The sequence below is a fragment of the Anastrepha obliqua genome, chromosome 4, assembly GCF_027943255.1.
Source record: "Anastrepha obliqua isolate idAnaObli1 chromosome 4, idAnaObli1_1.0, whole genome shotgun sequence".
Lineage (NCBI taxonomy): Eukaryota > Metazoa > Arthropoda > Insecta > Diptera > Tephritidae > Anastrepha > Anastrepha obliqua.
In genome coordinates, this window is record NC_072895.1 from 39,492,258 (window position 1) to 39,514,366 (window position 22,109).

Here is a 22,109-nt window from a genome sequence, read left to right on the forward strand (position 1 = left end):
GCTCTACTAAGCAGTCGTTCGAGATAGGCAAATAAAATGTAATATTTTTCCATAAATAATGGACATTTTTAGTCTTTCTAATAGTAAATTATAATATTTTAACAATCATTGAATTTTGGTTCATTTCATTTAATTTGTAATAATATACTCGTATATGGACCACCCGGTATATTTGTATGAGAATGTATTTTCGTAAAATAAGTTTGATAAAGTAAAACAAATTGGAATTGTGTAAAATAAAACAAAGTCAACAAAAGCGACAGAGTGTATTAAAATCAGAAAAACAAAAATAAATAAAAAAATTTCAGTGTGTATGTGAATATGTATGCAGGTTCATGCACCGATATACTCGTGTGTTATGTGAGTTTACATAGAATTAATATGCATTTTAAATGCATTCGTATCCGTGGGTTGTGTATATCGAAGTAAAGACGGTATTACTTTTTATGGATCAGAGAAGAGCACTGGGCTTCGGGATCTGATAGATCGGTGGAGGTATGAAGATTAAAAAAATCATAAAAAAAGTTAAAAATGTTTGAATTTTAGAGGTCTTATCTGAAATCGGGGTAGTTGCCTCCATTTAAAGATCCCAAAAAATCCTAATGGCCACTGTTTCTTAGATATTGTGGCATTGTGATGCCCTTTGTTATGGCCTTTCGTTGCCTGCTCCATAAGCATACGTGTACAAGTTGCGAAATCTTACCCTGTCCACGAATTTGAGACATAACATACATACATATATCTGGCTCAGAAAGGAACATTTTTCCGCTAGATCTTCCGAAAGTGAAGATAAAGTGCCATATCTAAATGCTGCCCTAATTAAAAACGTTGCTTTAACTTTCCTTTCCAAAAATTGTATCTCGGCAAGTAATTTTTCTTTCGACATTCAATACCCTTCAACAGTAACTTCAGCAACTCGAAAAGCAGAAGGTTTTTTTAAATGGAAAGGACTTGAAAAATTATATCTCAAAAATTTTGTTCGACTAAATTGCCAAGTACTCGATTTTTAAATCGCATAAAAACGGCTTCAAAAATGGTTCAACACCTTAAGGATTTGTTGGGTGAATAAAATGTACATTTAGCACAAATTTCTATTAGCAGAAATTGTTATGTAATTTCTTATATTCAGCAGAGCAATAGAGTGTGAAATCCTTCTCGAATTCGGGAATGCGGCTAATAATTATTATAATTATTTTACCAAACACCAAGTAAATACCATTGCGCAAGACCGTATGCACCTGATATGGCCCCGTACGACTTCTTTTTGTTTCCCAAGTTGAAGTTTCCACTTCGAGGAGATCAAAGAGAATGCGACGAAGGAGTTGAAGGCCATCTCTTCGTCGGCCTACCAGGGGTGCATGGAGGACTGGGTTAAACGTTGGCACATGTATGTTGCTTCATATTCATATTTTGAAGGAGATAAAATAAATTTCCTGAAATTTAACTCTGTTTTGTTTTATTTAAACATTCCTGGTACTTTCTGATCATAGGGTACACCACACGAAAAAATTATAAGACCAACTAAATTTCTTATATTTTTTATTATCAATTCAGGCCTAACAATTTATGTGTAGAATCCTCCTTTGTTTATAACTTTTTGAAGTCGTCGAGGCATCCATTTGATTCACTTTTTTTAAATATTTCCATCAATTTTAGACCATTCAAAATTAATGGCACTTCAAAGCCTTTTAGCGCTATCAAACTGTGTGCCATTTTTGAAAACGAATTGAAAAATAATTGCCCATACATTTTCGATTGGGTTAAGGTAAATTCTAAAATTAATTAGTATTTTTTTTTCAGTACCTAAAACACTTTTGTTGCTTTGGAAGCATGAACAGCTGCGTTCTCATGCTGGAAAATCCACTCCTCATCGAAATAATCACCGAAAAACGTAATAAGTGCTTCGTCTAGGAGTTCTATAGACTTGACACTATTCATTTTTGTGGATGGCTGTCCAAACCATGACAGAAACCTTTCCGAAATTACGAGCCATTCTCTGCTCCCTCTTCTTCCGTTTATCATGCCAATATATATATTTAGGAATAATGTGAACCATCCAGATTAAATTTTTTTCATCGGGAAAAATTACTCTTTTACACTAATCTTCCCAAAATTGGGCATTTTCTGCAAATTTCAATCTGGTCTGTTTATGTTGTGTTATTAACTTAAGTTTAGGTACTCGTTTTACATATTTTAGACTAGAATCCGCTTGCAAAATTTGTTGCACACGCGGAAGGGACTTTCAAATTAAAAGCGTGTTTAATTTCAGCAGGGCTATTTGATTTATTTATAGCTATACGTTTGAATCCCGAACATCTCTATTGTTAAGTTTTGGTTTTCTGTCACTTCTCTTGGTACATCCGTACTTTTCTTTCACATGGAAGTAATGTAAAAAACCCCAATTGTGCTTCTTTTTTATTTCGCAATGTAAGTCCTCTCTTCATGGTAAAATTAGTCCCTGCTCAAATTCAAACAAAGCTTTTCCAAATCTCGTGCCCTGTCGCGATGTCACAGACATGCTTTGAACCATCGTGACTGAATTTCTTCAAAATTTTTTTACACCAATCGACACGAGTTCTTTTTTGAGCAATTGTTAAATTATGCGGTATCCTACGAGAACAAATCTTCCTGACGACCAAATAATCGAATGCCAAAGGATGCCTCTATCTCGCGACATGTCTCATGAGGATCGTGCGTTATCAATTCATCCTGCAAGAATCAACAGCCCCATTGGTACTCGTTGTACCAGTGTTTCACAGTGGCTAAGTGTGGTACTTCAAAGCCAAATGTCGAAGTAAGTTTATCAATGCACTCCTGTCTCTAAAATCCACGTTGAAAATCGTAATAAACCATGGGACGAATACTTTCACGGGTTATTCCCATCTTTTTAAATTTCAAAAAATAACAAATAAATCTCGTAAGTGAAATCGTTATATTTAAGCTTATGCTAAAAAATACCAAACTTTTCGACAAAGATATCGAATTACAGCTCATTACAAGAAGTGTTGTAAAGGCGCAAAATATAAAAGGCAACCCTCGTATTACATTTTCTATGAAACGTTATAATTTATTGAACTATTTTGACAAAAGTCTACAAATATATATTTACATATGTACACACGTATATACTATTCAAAAAGCATGTCTTACGATGGGATGAAACATTTTTGAGTAAAACAATTTACCAAAAATTGTTGTTATTAAAATTCCATATGAAACTCCTAATTAGAAGTATCGGATTTCAAGTTGAAATAAAACAACGAAAATTCAAATTGAATAGGCAATCTTTATTATTTTTTGTAGAACCATTCATGACATTTATTTTTTAACCCTCCGATGTTCATATGGGTTTGGCCAGACCCATTCGATCTTTAAATGTATGTAGATCTTTTATTTTTAATATCTGAGGCTTCTTAGTCCATGACTTCCTAAATTGTAGTGTGCTAAACACAATGAAGTAGCAAAATTAAGATTTTTGCTATATTTGCTGTAAAAATAATAATTTTAAACTAATTTCGTTAATTAAGCTCACATGGGTCTGTGCAGACCCATATAAGCTTCTCATGTAAATTGGTTAACCGTTAGGTGTAAACAACTAAACTGTTAGCGGAGGCAGCGGCAGAGATACTTTTTTAGTTGACATTTGAAAATTAAAGTGAACATGTGTTTTTTAATTAGTGGGAAGTGTTTTTTTAAATAAAATGGAACAAGTAAATATGGATGAAATTGATGTGATGACGCGTTTGCTTCGTAAGCTAAGTGCAGCAAATGTGAGTCCGGAAGAACGTCAGCGACTTGAGGCACAAATTGAAGAAATTATGGGACAGGAGTCCGATCCATTTGAAACAAGTGGCGACGTAGAAGATGATGAATATTTTCCAGATAAAGATGACTTCGGTGAAGTATCAGATATAGAATAGGAAATCGAGTTAGAGGCTGTTCTGGATGAAAACCATGATGATACCGAGGATTAGTATAGAGAAGCTATCGGCCTTCAGGCTTCAACCTCAATGGAATCATGCAGCACATCTATTACCCAGGGGCTTATATATAGGTCGAAAGATGGTAAGATGTGGAATTCAAATCCTCCACCACCTGGAAGGCCTCGTTGTCACAATGTTACAACTTTTACTTGTAAAGGGCCACTACGAGGAGCGTCACTGAGTCATAAAGCTCTTTTCAAGCTATTGCTGTCTCCTGAAATCGTAAGTCTCATTGTGTGGGAAACCAACAGAAAAGCCGTTGAAGAGTTTCGTCTATGGAATGAAAAGCATCCCAGTAATAAACAGCGTTCTTGGGTAATGACTAACGAAGACGAAATGTATGCTTTTTTTGGGATGCTACTTGTTGCTGGTGTATTTCATTCGAATTCTCAGCCAGCGAAAGAATTGTGGGCCAGTTACAATATGCCAATTTATAAGGCCACTATGTCATTGAATCGGTTCAAGAGCTTAACTACTTTCATCCGTTTCGATAACAGTGGTACTCGTGCTGAGAGGTTAAAGCAAAGCAAATCTGCTGCCCTGGACGATGTATGGCTCATGCTGATGGCCAATTTAGAGAAAGCATACACCCCCGATTGTCATGTAACCGTCGATGAACAGTTATTTCCATATCGTGGGCGCACTCGATTCACCCAATATATTCCGAGTAAGCCGGCAAAATGTGGCAAGAAAGTGTGGTGGATTTGTGTCTTTGTTTCAAACTATCCTTTGAAAGGTATAATTTATACCGGAAAACCACCAGGTGGCCAGCGAGAAACGAATCAAGGTGAACGGGTCGTCATGAAATTGATGGAAAATTATATGGAAAGCGGTAGGACTGTTTATGCTGACAATTTTTTTTTCAACATACAACTTGGCAGAAATGTTGATGGATCGTAGAGTGGCTTTCGTCGGTACCGTAAGAAAAAATAAGACCTTCATTCCGCATGAATTGCTTAACCCGAAGCGCGATGTTAAAAGCACTTAATTTTGTTATCACAATAATAATATCGCTCTGTGCTCGTATATGGCAAAACCGAAAAAGCCAGTAATTATGTTATCCACTGCCCATTACAGTCAAAGCACCGATCCATTGAAAGGATTCAAGCCAGATCAAATTTTGGACTACAATAAATTTAAAGCGGGGGTAGATACAATGGATCAAATGTTGACTGGCTATTCGGGCAAACGCTCGACAAACCGTTGGCCACTGGCAATGTTTTATAATATGCTTGATATTGCCGGTTTGGCCTCATTCATCATCTATGACGAGCTGAATCCGGCAAAGCAGAGTGATAAGAGGCGCTCATTTATCATTGAATTGGCACGGCAGCTAGTTATCCCACATATGACGAAACGGGCGACTAACCCATTAGTATGGAGGTTTGCTCATATAAGGCAAGCAATGAATCTTGTCAATATCAAGGTGAGTATGAATTATATACACACCTACATATATCTCCGCGTATAAAGATATGTGTATGCATGTATTCATATTTACTAATTTAAAATAAATTATTTCGCTACTTTTAGGTACCGGAATCTTGTCCATCGGCATCAGATGCAGCACAGCAACAATCATATGCTCAAGTTGCTTCAACACGGTCATCGTGCTACCATTGTGCTGCTTCTTCTTCGAAAAAGCGACGTAAAACTCGTTATAACTGCAGCAAATGTAATCGTCCCATATGTCTTAATGAACATTCCATGCAACTATATAGTTGTAAACCCAATTGCTCTTCGTAATTAATACTAATCCGTTCAAATAAATAAATAAAATCATTTTTAAAACCGTATTTCTTACAATATTTGTATGGGTCTGGGCAGACCCTTATGATGCACTTACCGCATCATAAGGCACCGAACATCGGAGGGTTAAAGATAGTCCTTTTCAAATGTTGGCCGCACCTGCGCCGTAATTCGCCCATCCGTAAACAACAATTTGGAATGACTCGCTGGAGGACTTCGGTCAGTATCTCGTGATTAAATTCAGTAATGTTGGCTTCCAATGCCTCAATCGAAGCGGGCTTATCAACAAAGCATTAGATTCCTTCAAACACACCAAACGGTTGTTTTCAACGGATGTAATGGTTGTTCTTGAATGGCTTCGGGTTACTCTTCAGTCCAAATACGGCAATTTTGCTTATTGACGTAGCCATTAAGCCAAAAGTGGGTCTCATCGCTGAACACCATAAATTGGGCTGAGCACACGATGAACTCTTTTGTAAACGTTGTTGATTCGTAAGTCTTTCTATTATGAAATTTTAATGAATACTGAAAAAAATTATGCATTTAATTTGACAGTCATCACGCGTGATCTGCCAAAAAACTCCTATTGGAAAAAGTACCTCCAATCTGATCACCCTTTATTATATATATAATTTTATTAAATAGATCAATAAAATATAATTTTTGTGTTGTATATATCTTTTGATACACCATGAACCCAATATTCACCTTTGCCTATCACTCTACAATTCTAGAGTGGTTTTTAAATTTTTTGTATTTATATGTTTGAATGATTGGGACTGAATAAATAAATGCCTATACAGCAAAAATCGCGCTCATCTAAATGCTAATTCAGTGTTTAAAAATTTTATTTCAGCATTCCGATTTTCATTCATTGAATACGTTTATGTGTGGATTCGTATTTTCTTTGAGTGCAGAATTTATAAATTACACAGTCCTGCGAGGGTGAGTTTCTAGAATGGCTGTACTTGTTTCTTGTAGTTTTTTATGCGCTGAAAACGAATCTGATCTTCAAAATGCTCCATCACGTCAGGATTTTTGGTAAATGAAGCCTAAAAGGTAAAAAAATGGCCATTTTAGCCATTTTTGATCATTTTTTGGGATAGAAAATTTTTTTTTTCAATTTTCGACGAAAAGGTTGTTTACCTTGGGTATAACGTCTATTGGCGTAACTGAAACTGTTAATTTCAAAATGTCATAACTTTTTTTTAAAAAATCATACAATAATTTAAAAAAATGGGTTTTAAAGCTAAAGAGTTGTACTCATGGTGCACTACGCCGTGGCAATCGAAGAAAATAGTCAACATCACCTTCCGGGTACTTTTTGATCATAGGGTATATACATATATAAATGTATATATAAAATAAAGTACTATATGCAGTATATGTATACATATATCGTATCGTTGATCCCGCGAACACCATAGTGCTACATAAAATACTTTATCAACTGCTAATACGACTATTCGGCACATCTCTAACAGCGACTCGTTATTTGCAGCTTTGAATCAAGCATTTATTCGAAAGCATTACAAGTTGTTAGTCGTTGCAAATCGCCAGTGCCAACGAGTGTTGGTGGAGAACGCCAAGTATATTTAAAATATATTCTTAGTAATTTATTTAAATGGAATACAAAACATACTTGCAAATTGTATGAAACAGTGATACTTACAATATAAACAAATCGGTGACATAATATGAATCGAAGTAAAATGTAAAAAGTGAAAAGATATTAAATAAAAAATATTTTACAGAATATTTACTTAATTTTACATTTGCATGTTAAAACTATTTAGAATTTCGCTAAATGCGAAACATAAACAAATTTAAGTTTCAATACAAAATATGGCAAGAGTAAATGAAAATAAAAGTCAACTAAATTTAAATGTACGCATTAAAACTAATTTCTAAAAGTGTTCGTGCAATATAGTGTGAAAAAAGTATACAGCTCAGAATATTTAAGTGACAAAAAAGTCAAATAATAATGCATGTCTTTTAATTGAAAATAAAGCAATAACAATTGGCTGAGTATACAAAGTGTAAACAAGTAACGCCGAATATACATACATATGTATGTATGCATTCCATGAATTTAGAGAGCGCTAGTCCAAGTCCTTAATTAACATGTACATATTTATTTGAAAATGCCAACCTTCACATTTGCTGCCCAAAATCGCTTTTAATATTCTACGTTTTTAAAATAAGCGCAAAACAGCCACAAACAATTCTTAATGCAAACGGTTTCATAAAATCACTTTAGACAATCGAAATATGTGCGAGTTAAACTGTCTCAGTGCGGCTTTCAATTAAAAAGTAAATCTCAAGGTGCGTCGATGTGTCATGACAGACGAGAAAAGTTACATACAGAAAGAAAACAAATTTAAAAAGACGAATACTTATATGTAGTTATTAATAAGTTGATAAACGTAGAAACAGTTACAAACAAATGACTTCATAAGGTTTCAAAAGTATTCAAGTTAAGTGAATTCACACGGCTGACTGCGCAAGTGAACGATATTTAATTGCATTGCTTTGCAATATTTACAAAATACTTTCAATCTTTAAAAATGTGGTATTAATTAATATCACGCCAACTATCTGTTACTATAACTCATTAAATTGTAAATATTTAATAATGCTTGCATGTGACAATTGGTGAATAATAACTATGCAAAATTCTTAATCAGCTGCTCTTCGTTTTGCGTTTACATGCACGCATTTGCGATTTTTGGTTTTCTCTAATGAATAGCTGCACTAAGTTTTTTATTTATGGCTTTTTGACTATGAGTTGATGTATGATTGCGCTATCGCTGAAAATATTTTTAGTGTAATTATATAGTTTGCTAGATAGGAAATCAAGCGACTGCGTTTGATAAAGCTTTTGTTCATAGGGCATGTACGGGTCAAAGTTCAAAATATGTATTCCAATTATAGGAACTTAGGTGTAGTAAATACTGCTGTGGTCAAGAAGGAAGCGTTGTTAGTTGGTAGTTAGGTGAAATGGTTGAAGTGCCAGTCTGGCACTCCTCAAGTAGCAGTAAAGCGCCGTTTTGATACCATTATGAGACCTTCAACAGGCAGATATCTACAGTCAGCCAGATCTGTTGATATAATAGAGAATATTGCTGGGATTTAGGTTGGTGCACTGCCCAAGGCTATCGAAGAAAGGAGCACCCAGTGATCTTAATCGTCTAGCTGTCAAAACCGGACATTTACATAGGAAGTGCTCCTTCCCTGAAAGGTCCCCACAGCTTCTGCAATGGGGGTTAAGTGGTAAAAAGGGCTTTCGAAATAGCACATGAAGAAATGGAGCTCCATCTTTTCTGCGCTTTCCTGAGAAATAATTTGTGCAGTTCCCCTTTAACAACTTTCAGGGGGATGCCGATGCCCGGGTAGGAGGTCTCTGAGGCCAATTCAGTCCCCTCCCTGGCAAGTTCATCATCAATTTCCGATTCTATCTTGGAACCGTCAGTGAAGATAGAGGTACAAGCCTCGGTGCTTCTGCTCGATCCAATCCTGCCTATTTGGAAAGATTGCCCTATGTTGTTAGTACAGTGGCTCGAATTGCACGGCGCAACGGACAAACCGGATTGTAGTTAATTATCGATAGTTTAAGAAAAAAATTGACAAACGAAAAAGGATTATAATATTATATATGGGTGATTTCTATAGAAAAATTTAATTTTGAAACGCGCTCAGAAATCTTGAGAGTTGGAGAATCTTAATGAGCTCTACAACAAACTAAATCTGATTAAATCTGAGCATCCACTGCATGGTCATTAAAGTTGTATTACATTTTATTTAGTGAGTGAAATTTTTACAGTAGATACATACAGTGAACCAAAAAGAAACCGGCTAATATTCAAAAAATTCAAATTAATATTAATAAAGAAATTGTTCACAGATATTTAAAAAATCAAAAAAAAAAAAAAAAACTCAAAGGCAAACATTAATTGAAAAAATCAAAGCGATGCTAACAGTTTTCTCCGATTATGATGAGGTGGTGCACTATAAATTCTTTCCACCCTGCCAAACGTTGTTGTTTGTGTGAAACTATTCACAAAAAAATACCAATTTGTAGCGACACAAGCTTTGAATTTGCATTCAGTGCACATTACATTCATTGCTCATGATTATTTGGCCAAAAGTTTTATTCATATAGTTCCGCGACCGCCTGATTTCAAAGCCTGGGTCTGCTGGCATTGTTTCGGCGACAATGCTTCAAGTCCGTAGGAAATATACAAAATGAATTAAAACTATTTAAGAAATTAAGTTTAACAATCACTTTATTGAAATCATTTTATCGCAAATATACTTGCTATATAAATTGCTTGACTTTAATTGAAGAAAGAGCGGCCACCTTTGGCCTTTGGCAAGCCGCTGTGTGTATTAAGTGCATGGAAAATCATATAATCAAAAGCAAAGGGCATAAAAATGGATGATGTTTCATTTGTACTAAAAGATTATGGTAGAGTAAAGCAGGACCTATTGACGAAAATTCCTATGAAGAACACAAAGCAACGGAAGTTTGCTTTGAAAGTAGCTCTAAGGCGCAAAAGCAATTGGAGATCTAAATCAAATGAGTATTATTAAAAAAAATTTGTCATTCAAAATATTTCACTGATTTATTATCCGAAATGAAAGAGTTTTTGATTAAATATTAGTTTTGATAAAAAGAAATACATTATTTTTGCCTAAAATTTTTGCGCAATTGGCTTAAAACTGTTTTATGGTCGATTTTTAGCTCAATGTTGATGCTACGACTACTAATATTCCGGTCAACTTTGATTATTTATGTGATTTTATCGACATTTTCGACGACGGGCCTGCCTGTGAAAGGTGCATCTTTAACCCAAAAAATGTCTGAACGGTATGAAAGAAACCAAAATTTCGCGTAATTTGCTGTTACAGTAACGGCACCATAAACACCATTCACAATTTCAGCGGCCTGACCTGGCTTGCATTTTCGCCTTTATCAAAGAAAACTAGAAAAATGTACCGAATTTTCTCTTTCTTGACTTCCATTGTTAAAACACTGTAACTCACTACTGAATGGAACAAACAAAAGACGGCGATCGAATTTTTTTAGTGTGAAATGTCACCTTGACAACGAGCATAAACTTTGAATTGTTTGATCGATACTTTACGAGATATCGATCACTACAGCCATCTACCGAGAAAATAATGGATTTCTTTTTCCCCAAACTAATATACAATTTGACATATACAGATCAGCTTTAAATGTATATTCCATCAGCACATGAACATTGAAAGCACTCCCTAAACTGCTGCTTGCCATAACTATTATTTTTGGGCATGGCAGCAAGCATTTATAATAAATATAATATTTGTGCTTGTAAGACTATGTTCTTGTTTCATATATTGGCCCGAGCCAAGTATGTATGTATAGGTATGTGCGTGCGCCTAAGCAGTGTCATGAAATCAAATATTTGATAAGTTTTGTTCTACACCGCTTATCAGTACCGCTTCAATATCGAACAAAATGTATGTATGTGAGTGCGTACGTACAATTAACTATAAACGACGCGCCGTTTTATTATTTTGATAATTGTATTAACCGAAAAAATGTTTGATAAGGTTCTTTTATTTCTAATCATTTCTCTCTCTGCGTTATAGAAGTAAGCAGTGCTAAGAAAGTGGAGATTTAAATTATTCATTTCAGTAGCGAGTGAATCGTTTGGGGAGTGTGATCGATTGTATAGTGATATTCCGAAATAAGTTGAGGAAGCCCGGGAAATTTATTAATACGCCAATATATTTCAAAAACACCGATGAAGATTGAGTGGGCACCGGTGCATGTGCCGCCAAGGCGTCGGCTACAAACCCTTGCTGCTGGTCTATATGTCGTAATATTTATGGCCTTACCATTTTTATCACTTACGATTACTTCGTTATTGCTGGTGAGTTCTGATAGAAGAATACAAGTGTTTATAGTTAATTATATATTAATGTGATTTGTTGAAAGGTTAGAGAAATACGAGCATCGAGCATATGATATCATTTGTTTATTGCTTAATATTTTATTATTGTTATATTAGTTTTTTTCTCTTTTTTCTTTTTTCTTATTTTAGTTTTAATTTTAATTTTAAATGACTTATTAACTCCTAGTATCGCCCGGTGATCGAGATTGGCGAAATAATCAAAATGATACATATTATAAAATGCTCTCGTTGAACTCGGCCAAAATCGCTTGGGCGGTTAAGGTGCCAATAATGTAGAAGAAGAACTTGTAAATTACCATGAATTACTAAATATTAGTTTGGAAAAAAATAAATCCATTATTTTTATTTTTTATTTCGCGCAAATGTTTTAAAACTGTTGGAAAGATGGACCATAACTTAGGGCCTGGGCGATGCTACGACTACTAACATGTCGGTCAACTTCGATTATTTCTGTGATTTTATCGACATTATCGACTTGCATTTTCGACTTTATCAAAGAAAAAATTTCTCTTTGCTGACTTCCATGGTTAACACACTGGAACTCGCAACTCAATGGAACAAACAGAACGCAGCAAACTCATTTTTTTAGTGTGAAATATACCCTTGACAACGAGCATAAACTTTAAATTGTTTGATCGATTCTTTGTGAGATATCGATCACTACAGTCATCTACCGAAAGAATGAAAGCTGTAGGAGCTTTCAATAGCGATATAACATAACATTTGCGGAGTTGAAAAAATACCCGACTTCCATTGGAGTTAATTTGATCTTCTAGGCAAAGATATTTATATCGGGTGTTTTTTTTTGGCTGCACGAGAACTGCCAATATCGATGACTATGGTTTAACACCTGAATATGCCTCACTGTGTTGACTTTTCTGTTCTCTAAGGTTTTATGCTAAGAAAAAGCTCCTCATAAAAAGCCATTTGGAGCGGACCTCGGTCAAACACCTAACAGAAGTGTACGCGCCAATTATTTATGTATTTATTTTAAGGTTTTGGCCAGCCATCATAATCGTTTAACGCCAGAACAACGTTTCCAAATTGTAGAAATTTACTTTGAAAAAAATAAAATTTTTTCGTGAAGTTCATAGAGCACTCGCGGCATCATTGGCACTTATACTACATCTTTCGAAATGAGGAGGAGCTGCCGTTACGGTGAATGGCTAGTTGAATGAATTTTTGTTTCCAAAACTTAATCAGCTAAACGTTTGGTTCCTTCAAGATGGCGCAACTTGTCATACAGCGCGCTTAAAAATCGATTCATTGCAATATTCAAGCCACCATTAACGCCAAACGGCCAGTTTTATTGAAAAACACTAGTGAAAAATTGGATTGATCGAATGGACTAAGTAACTCGTAGTCGCGGTGGACATATGTCGGATAAAATAATCAAAAAATAAAAGCCATGAAATTATCTACTACATTATAGTAAAAAAAATTCATTCCAACAATATTTCGGTTTTGGATTTTCGTTTTAAGTTGCCAAGCTCTTAAAAACCACCAAATGCAGAGAAGAATTCGATGAAAACAAAACTTCTTATTTCAAACAATTTTAATTTATTTATTAAGTTGTAGACCTTCTTCAAGTTCATATTAGCTTAATAATAAATGTTTCGATTCATTTGATTTTGATTTTGCAAAACTTTGTATAAAATGTAGGAAGAGCAATTGACTACGTCGTTGCGATATTCATTCGCACCAAAAATAATGTTCGAAACAGTTTTTTGTTGCCAACGCCTGAAACATAGTTAAAAAGTGAAATATTCTACTTTCACTTTGCTTTCATATAAAGGGTTTTTCAATCAGAGTTGTTATTTTAATATTCAAAGGAAAATGCTATTTTTTAATATAAATGATGGGATGTTTATTTCATTATAATAGTGGAAAATAACATCAGGCATATGACCACCACGACCACGCTTACAGGACAATGTCGTTTTCATGAAATTTCCATAACCGAATTGCAAAGTGGCTGCCCTATGTCCTCGATAGCCTCACGAATTCCATCTTTGAGGTCTTGAATCGACCCTGGGCTGTTGGCGTAGACCTTCTCTTTCAAGTGGCCACAAAGAAAAAAGTCGCAAGGTGTTAAATCGCAAGATTTCGGTGGCCAATTGTGATCACCTCTTCGAGAGATAACACGGTCCGGAAACTTTTCCGTAAAAGATTAATGGTTTCGTTGCTTGTGTGGCACGTAGCACCGTCTTGTTGAAAATAAACGTTGTCCAGATCAATACCATCCAATTCCGGCCATAAAAAATCGTTAATCATCTCTCGATAGCTATAGATAACACCTGTTATTGGAAAACATATTACATAATTACACTGACTTATCGTTTGAGGCATAAGCGGCGTATGCGGCAACGCCTGAAAGGACTGGTATGGAGTTCAAAATCTAACAAAGAAAAATTCATTTATTGGGAAGTATGCCAACATATAAGTATGATACATAAAAAAGTACATAAGAAATATATTGTAGCTAACGGGTTTTATGTTGTCAGCTTAAAATTGGATGAAGAAATATATATATATATTTATTTTACATAAATAAATGTATATTACGATGGTTGGCCCTATAATTTTGGCGGACAATAATGGAAACACAGTAAAATAATTAAGAAAATGGTTTTATTGTTTTAAAAAATATTCTCCTTGGAAGTCAATATACTTCTGCATTCGCTTGGATCAATTTCCAAGGGACTTTTGCCACTCAGAAGTGGATACCTCCAAAATGAGCAGCTCAACAGCTTCTGAAGGCATTGAAAAATGTTCACCTCGTATTTTGTTTTTGATGTCTGGGAACAAAATAAAATCATTATGAGGGCTGTAAGGCGGATTAACCATTGATTCGATATTTTGAGTGCTCAAAAACACTCTTGGGTGACTCGATATGAGACAGCTTTAATTTCATTAAAAGCGTGGTAGAACTGTTAATAAAAAGGGGCTTACCACCAATACTATTTTTTAATTGCTCCTCTCTGGTAAGCAATTGGATTGCTCTTGCTTTAGAAAACCTTATTTTTGTCACACTCACGTAAAAAATGTTCCTTTTATTATAAAACACCCTTTTTTTGCTACCACCTCGTAAATCAGTTACACTTTTTCTTGAGTTCAACTGGACCCTTTCATTAAGATCATCGCGAGCGCTACTAAAAGTATGAAATAGTCGGCATTCCCCCTTGTATTAACCAAATAATACCAGATGCCAGGGCCCTGTATTACTAACCTTATTTGCTAAGCAACGAAAATCACGTTCATATTTGATTCATTTTTAGTAAAGTTCACTTAAAATATATCTATACTTGCTGTTACTGCATTTCTATTTTAAGATTTAGCCAATTTTATTTTTTCATTATATAAATTTTCTTTTTCATTTTTCTTTGTATTTGTATCCCATCCAGTATTATGGTAATATTCTCTGGAGGCTTTTGATTCTTGCATATCTGACTTTCATTTATTTTGATCACACGAGAAATTTCAGCGACATTCATGGCAATGGGTAGGTTGTTATTATTTTATATAAATTCATGAACACTTTTATTATAATATTACAAGTATCTATTAATTTTTGTGAATATATTCCTCTTACAGCTTTAAAATTTTCCGGAATAATTGCATATGGCGCCACTTTCGAGATTACTTTCCCATTGAGCTGATAAAAACCGTTGATTTGAGTCCCGACCGTAATTACATTTTGGCTAGTTTTCCACACGGAATTATCGGGTGAGTAGGCAAATATTTAAATTTAAATATAAGTATAAAAATAATATATTATTTTATTTCTCTTCTTTTCACAATTTCGGCAGTACGGGCATTTCATGCAATATGAGCAGTGATATTCGAAAATGGCTAGAGCTGTTTCCTGGTATACGGCCCAAGATTGGCACTCTGGATATGCATTTCTATACGCCCATTTTGCGTGAATTGCTTCGTTATTGGGGTCTGGTATCAGTGTCCAAGGATTCTTTAATGTATTATCTAACAAAATCAAATCATCCGAAACATGTTGATAATCTTGATGGTTTCACGTCGAATGCTGTAGCCATTTTGATTGGTGGTGCTCAAGAGGCGTTGGATTCGCATCCGGGCCGTTATATCATTACATTGAAAAGGCGCAAAGGTTTCGTTAAATTGGCTATACGCACTGGGTAAGTTAGAGTGGTTTTGAGTTAAAAATTTAATGATTGATTGATTGTGAAAAACATGAAAAACCTAAGGCATCTGTCGATAATCTGAAAAAGACCAAGAAATATTCCCCTTGAATCACGAGTGCTAATTTTGTTCGAAGGTTTGAATATATATCGTAAGTTCGACATTCTTATGTTAGAATAGGGTATGTGGGCTTCTTTTAAAAAAGAAATAGTTCACTTGACTTCCACCGACCCCCACTGTTCTTAAAGCATCCCGAACTTTAGGCGAATTCAGATAATCCTTCCGCTGTAGCAGAAGGGGTTTGTGTGTCACTACTATTCGGTAGAGCCCAAGTCCGAAACCCACTGGGGTATGAAACACTAAATGATAAAATGTTTTTTCTAATAGCGGTCGCCCCTTGAAAGGCAATGGCAAATATTTGAATTTATTCTCTCTAACATCAAGACGCACGACACAAATTGAAGGTGGTCCCTCCAGTGAAATTTTCTCTAAATAGTTCCGATTTTCTCCAGAAATTCGAAGCACTTTCTTCACAGTTTGGTCCATTTGTTCAAGTACTCTACTTCTTCCTTATCTCTAAATCTGTTATAGAAATCGGGCTTCGGACCACTACGATTATTAATTTTGAGACCCTTGTAACTTCCCTGTTCCACGTTTATCCAGTGTCACTCAATGAGAAAGCAGTTCTATGTAGTTGTCCTCAATTTGTGAAAATAGGATATTCAGTGGCTGATATGCTTGGACTCGGTTCCTCCAGCTTCGCCTCACACATTTTCTTTACGCACTCACCTACTTTTCCATTTTACGAAATACCACTACGCCCTGAGATTCAGTACAGATAGTCGAAGAGATTGTAGAGATGTTCGAAAATATTTTCAGTTGGCCGGTGCCGATCCAAGCGACATGATTGCAGTTTGACTTTCAGCAAAGAAGACAAGTATTGAAGTAGCGAGATTTATCATACTTCGATATTTAATTCTTGGAACCAATTGCTCAGTAGATTTATTCCTAGGATTTCTTCTTCTGCCAATACGCTATTCCACATTTGTTGAATGTGAAAAAAATGAAAGACTCTTACACATAGCAAGTTGTTTTTGCTCCAAGTTGGATTCCCATTTGCAGCCGAAGAGACGCCGTATACTCAATTGCGCTTTTCAGCTGGAACTCTATTTCCTCGGGTTCGTCTTCTCACTTCAGCTGTGTGGTTGCAACCCAGGGAATACGTGACCGAAGTATCATAGACAGTTTTAAGCTACTCGAATCGCATACGAAAGAACTGATTATGTAAAAACAGTCACTTATGTACATGGAGTTTTGCAAACGGCTCCTTTCTCCGAGAGGTGCTTCAACCGCAAGCAAAATAATCATATTTTCAAAGCGCGCTAATGACTAATATATATTTACTTGTACAAACGCCCCAACTTTGAAATGTCAATGTTTTACGTGCTGGTGGTGTCAGAGAAAGAGGAGAGGGGGTGCCCCTGTGTTGGAATGGCCAAATGGGGAAGAACGGGACCAAGCGTAGCGGTCCTTTGTTGAGCTCAAAATAATTTAGGTGGTTACAATTAAAAAGAAGTGGAAATTGTTAAGATTTCGATGGGATTGATATAAATTATGTGTATGCACAAGGTGGGGCAAAATTAATCATCCAATTTTGTTTTCGAATAACTTTTTGCTAAATAGAAGAAATAATTTGAGTGGTGGAAATCTTTATTTTGACTTTTACGTGCTGCATTGCTAGTCTGTTTGAATACTGCAGCTGTGTATTTCAGAAGTGTCAAATATGATTGCCATACGACGAAAAACTATAAATCTTCCAATAGAGTAATTAATTTTGCGCCACCTTGTATGTATGCACAACAGAATACAATATTCTTATTCTTCCTCCATATCATTAAGTGTTTTTTTTTCATGGTATATTTAGTCTGATGTTATATAGTAATAGCCCAGACAAGTCGGTGGCTTTAATCGGGATTAACAACTTAATTCGGAATTATCTCAGGAATTAAATGCAACTATGCGGATCGCCAACTAGACTTAATTGTCATAAATTGAGCGGATTAGGGGAATTTTCGATGGCAACATTGCCGAAAAATGACAGTTCATATGCATTGTGAATGAAAAATAATGAAACCTTTAAAGAGAAGAGTAGAAAGACTTTCGGAGCAGTTTAAGAAATTGCAATTAAAGTTTTTTTAATAAATAATTATTTCTTAGTATCAGGGCGGCTAATACCCGTATTTGTTGCCTGCGGTCCACCTTGTACTGACAAAACTATTTAATAAGCAAATCAGCTGTTCAGTAACCCGCGTAGCAACCGTCCGTCACACTAAAATTTTAATCTGAGTTAACTGCGCTGGTAATTCCGATTAACGCCGCCGTCTAGGCTATAGGAATCTTATTAGCTATATATGTATATATATACAGGGTGATCGATATGAAGTGTTACCTATTTATAACAGCATAACTTTTTTGTGTGGAATTAGTTTTTAATTGATTTCAAAGACAAAATTGTTCAAAAATGATTACAATTTTAACATATATTCACGTTAGCTCGATATGACCACCTTTTGCCTTGACTATAGCCTTCAAACGGTCAAAAAACCGAATGTGATCTTGAGGTTTTTTGGCCCATTGTCGTATAATCGCATTTTTCAGCGCATCCATACTGGCATATTTTTTAATCCTCACCTTGCTCCCCAAAATGGACCAGATGGAATAGTCCATCAGACTTGCGTCTGGCGAATTCGAAAGCCATTGTGTGGACGAAATAAAGTGTGGAACATTATTTTTTAACCATTCTTGGTTCACACGAGCTTTATGAGACGGTGCCGAGTCCTGTTGGAACGTCCATGGTCAACGACCGAAATGTTTGCGTGTCCACGGCTCTAAAGCAGCTTCTAAAACATTTTCCCGATAATAAGTCACATTCACTTTGACACCAGGCTCGATAAAAACGATTGGAGAGCGTCCATCAGCGGTCACTGCGGCACAAACCATTACTTGCGATGGGAAATTGCTTCGAGTGGCCATACGCAGCCTCAAATTCTCGTATGAGCGTTCGGTCAAGTAAACACGATCGTTTTGAATGTTTATGAACTGCCCAATTGGGAAATTTTTTTTATCAGAAAACACAATGTTAGGAAATTCGCCACGCTCGTGCAAGCGCAACAACTCCTTTGCTCTTTCGCACCGAACTTTTTTTGCTGAAGTGAAAGATCGTGTGCTTTTTGGAACTTGTAAGCCTTGACCTTGAGCTCATTTTTCAATATGCCTCGAATGCTGTCTTGCGATATTTTCAGTTCTTTAGCCATTTTTCTTCCACTTCGACGTGGATTTCATTCAAGTCGAGCCTTCACTTTCCGAACCATTTCTGGCGTTGTTGCGGTTTTTTTTGGTCCACCTCTATAGCGTTTTGCAATGCTACCAGTATCATTGCAACGTTTTATAGTGCGATACACAAACATTTTATTCACTTTGAGGTGACTGAGCTCACAAACAATGGCTGGTTGTAATTTTCTAGCCAAATATTATATAACGAAATCACATTATTACGTTTGAATTCCATCACAGAAAAAAAAAATCAACAAAACTGAGTCGCAAATGCTTTTGATGGCTTATAAACAATATATTAAACTGTGATTAGAACAATTTTGACGTTGATGTCATGAGCTGTTTTACAGAAGCACTTCATATCGTTTACGTTCATATACGGGATATATAATTGGCGCGTACAACCTTTTTGGGTGTTTGGCCGAGCTCCTCCTCCTATTTGTGGTGTGCGTCTTGACGTTGTTCCACAAATGGAGGGACTTACAGTCTGAAGCCGACTCCGAAAGGCAGATATTTTTTATGAGGAACTTTTTCATGACAGAAATACACTCAGAGGTTTGCCATTCCCTGCCAAGGGGCGACCGGTATTAGAAAAAACTTTTTCTTCATTTTGGTGTTTCACCAAGATTCGAACCTTATTAGCTAGCCACGGTTTATTTTAAGCAACTTACGCTTTGTATGCACTTATATATTATATAAATTGTCAGCTACTCCGCATAAGAACGGATCTTATCATACCAAATATTCCGTATCTTCGAACCCTATATGATTTTTTTGTTTTGAACACAGAAAATTATTAAGGATTCAAAAATTGAAAATTCGTAGGTCAGACAGGTAAAGAAATGAAAGGAAAATTAATTTAAATATTTTTTTTGTTTTTTTTTTTGGGTAAAATTAAAAAAAAAATTAAATATTTTTTTATTCCTCCGAAATTCTCTGGCATTCTGAAGTGAATCCATTCAAATGTCACAGAAATATTGTATTTAAAAAAATTCCATACCTAAAATTTAAAGATCTGTATTTTGAAAATTTGGGAAAACCTTCCGGCCCACAATAACATTTGTAAAACCAATTACATTAGCTAATTCTCAAAACATTGGAATACCTCACACCAACTTTGATATTTCCGAGCCCTAATCTTAGCCCTTTAATCAGTTGAAATAGAAATTTTTGTGGGCGGGTGCGGTGTTTTCGGGGTAAGCCCCTGGTATTTAAAAGCAATTAATTCCTTAATTCACATAGAATCGCTTAGTAAATTTCCATTTTTCCCTTTCACAGTTCTCCCATTGTACCGACATTTTCGTTTGGCGAAGTGGAAATTTTCGATCAAGTCAATAATCCGCCCAATTCATGGCTGCGACGCTTCCAAACATTAACAAAAAGATTAACAGGCATATCGCCTTTGATTGTATTGGGACGTGGCTTCTTTCAATATACATTTGGATTTCTGCCCCGACGCAAGCATATCGTGCAAGTTGGTGAGTGAAATCGAAAAAAAGAGAAATTATGATTACGTGTGTTTTATTTAAATCTAAATTTTCAAACATTTTTAGTTGGCACACCAATTGAGGTGGAGAAGAACGATTTGCCTGATCCTGAATATGTAGATAAAATTCACCAGCAAGTTATTGAGCAGCTGACAGAAATGTTTGATAAATACAAGGTGAAATATATAGAAAATGGCAAGAAAGTTAATTTAGTTATAACTTAAGTGAATAGTTCATATTTGTTACTTAGATTTTTAATTAAGTATGCTATCTATTTATGTATTGTGTTGTATGTGGAAAAAGTTATTGTGAATATAAAAGTATGAGTATGTATATAAATACTATGTATATATGTACATAGGTTAACCATTTTTACATCAAATCAGTTATTTATTTTTGATATTGGTCAAGTGGTGAGTTTATTTGCTGGTGAAACTATATTACTGGGTGATACTATATTACTTTTACTCCGTGTTGGTTAAGGGGTTATTTTTTTTTTTGTTAGTCAATTGCTTTATTTTACAAAAATTAAAACATATAATTAATACATCAAGTCGAAAATTTGACTTTAGGACAACAAAAAAAAAAAAAAAAAATTAATAATTGCAAAAGTTATCAAGCTTGTGTGGGGCCCGTTTCTCCAGAAGTCTCTTGCGGTAATCATCACATGTCCTTGGAGATTCATCTAAAATCAATCGGACAAGAGAAAATAGTTTTACCAATAGAAAATCGAAGCTTTTTTTTCAAAATTAACAATATGGCGGCCTCAGGAAATATTTTTCAGATTTTCGAGAAAAAAACCGACAATTAATTGTTTAAAAAAATCGAAATTAAAAAAAAAAATCCTTCGATCAGGCTCGAGTTTTTTATGTTTTTCAAAGAATTTAATTGAAATCTACCAAACGGTTTTTATGTTACAGTGATCACCATTTCAAAAAACATAGTTTTGAGAAAAACGCATTTAAAGTTTTGCTATTGATTTATGTTGAGTTATACGAATTATTTAATTACTTACACTGTGTTATCTATTCCTGGGCCATATAATAGTTCTTCAGCCGTCATAGCAACTTCCAAAATATCGATTTGCTATATGTATATACATCAAAATTGACATTCATAACAACAAAACACCCGAGAAGTCGGTTGCTTGCAGCTGCTGCTAGCTACTTGCTCTCGAACGCTCCGGAGTGCCCGAGCGCCCTTTGTTAATTGTTAAATAACTCGAAAACTATTTGTCGGATTCACTTCCAATTTTCACACAATATTTTTAAGATATTATACTTTAAGAAAATGCAACAAGAATCAAGTTGTTTGAAAATTCTGACTACCCCTAACCCCTTAAAGAGTAATGACAAACTTACTAATTCTTGAGTTGCTTTAGTTACAAATTGCCAAGCGAATTTGTATTGCCACCTACATTTTCTGTTCGGCAATCTATT

The 22,109-nt window shown here is 35.2% G+C and overlaps 1 protein-coding gene and 1 pseudogene across 13 annotated transcripts; both read left to right on the forward strand.

The window, feature by feature from the left end:
- Nucleotides 1-344: 344 nt before the first annotated feature.
- LOC129245620 (2-acylglycerol O-acyltransferase 2-A-like) lies at nucleotides 345-20,994 on the forward strand. 13 transcript variants are annotated; one of them, XM_054883906.1, is made up of 7 exons: nucleotides 345-360; nucleotides 11,370-11,653; nucleotides 15,100-15,197; nucleotides 15,290-15,421; nucleotides 15,505-15,846; nucleotides 20,462-20,661; nucleotides 20,737-20,994. In XM_054883906.1, the coding sequence occupies exons 2-7, from the start codon at nucleotides 11,525-11,527 to the stop codon at nucleotides 20,892-20,894; spliced, it is 1,059 nt and encodes a 352-aa protein (XP_054739881.1). In that variant the 5' UTR covers nucleotides 345-360; nucleotides 11,370-11,524; the 3' UTR covers nucleotides 20,895-20,994. The 13 variants fall into 13 exon arrangements, with proteins under 13 accessions (XP_054739881.1, XP_054739869.1, XP_054739870.1 ...); XM_054883894.1 differs by lacking the exon at nucleotides 345-360 and adding an exon at nucleotides 7,284-7,446; XM_054883895.1 differs by lacking the exon at nucleotides 345-360 and adding an exon at nucleotides 7,284-7,446 and having other exon boundaries at nucleotides 11,373-11,653.
- On the forward strand, nucleotides 3,819-5,741 carry LOC129245621 (uncharacterized; annotated as a pseudogene).
- Nucleotides 20,995-22,109: the final 1,115 nt, after the last annotated feature.

What these genes read in the sequence shown, in the direction of transcription:
- LOC129245620 (XM_054883906.1), top strand. Translation starts at nt 11,525, where the DNA reads ATGAAGATTGAGTGGGCACCGGTGCATGTGCCGCCAAGGCGTCGGCTA. An exon ending in CGATTACTTCGTTATTGCTG is followed by an intron (nt 11,654 to 15,099) that starts GTGAGTTCTGAT and finishes TATCCCATCCAG; the next exon opens with TATTATGGTAATATTCTCTG. An exon ending in TTTCCACACGGAATTATCGG is followed by an intron (nt 15,422 to 15,504) that starts GTGAGTAGGCAA and finishes CAATTTCGGCAG; the next exon opens with TACGGGCATTTCATGCAATA.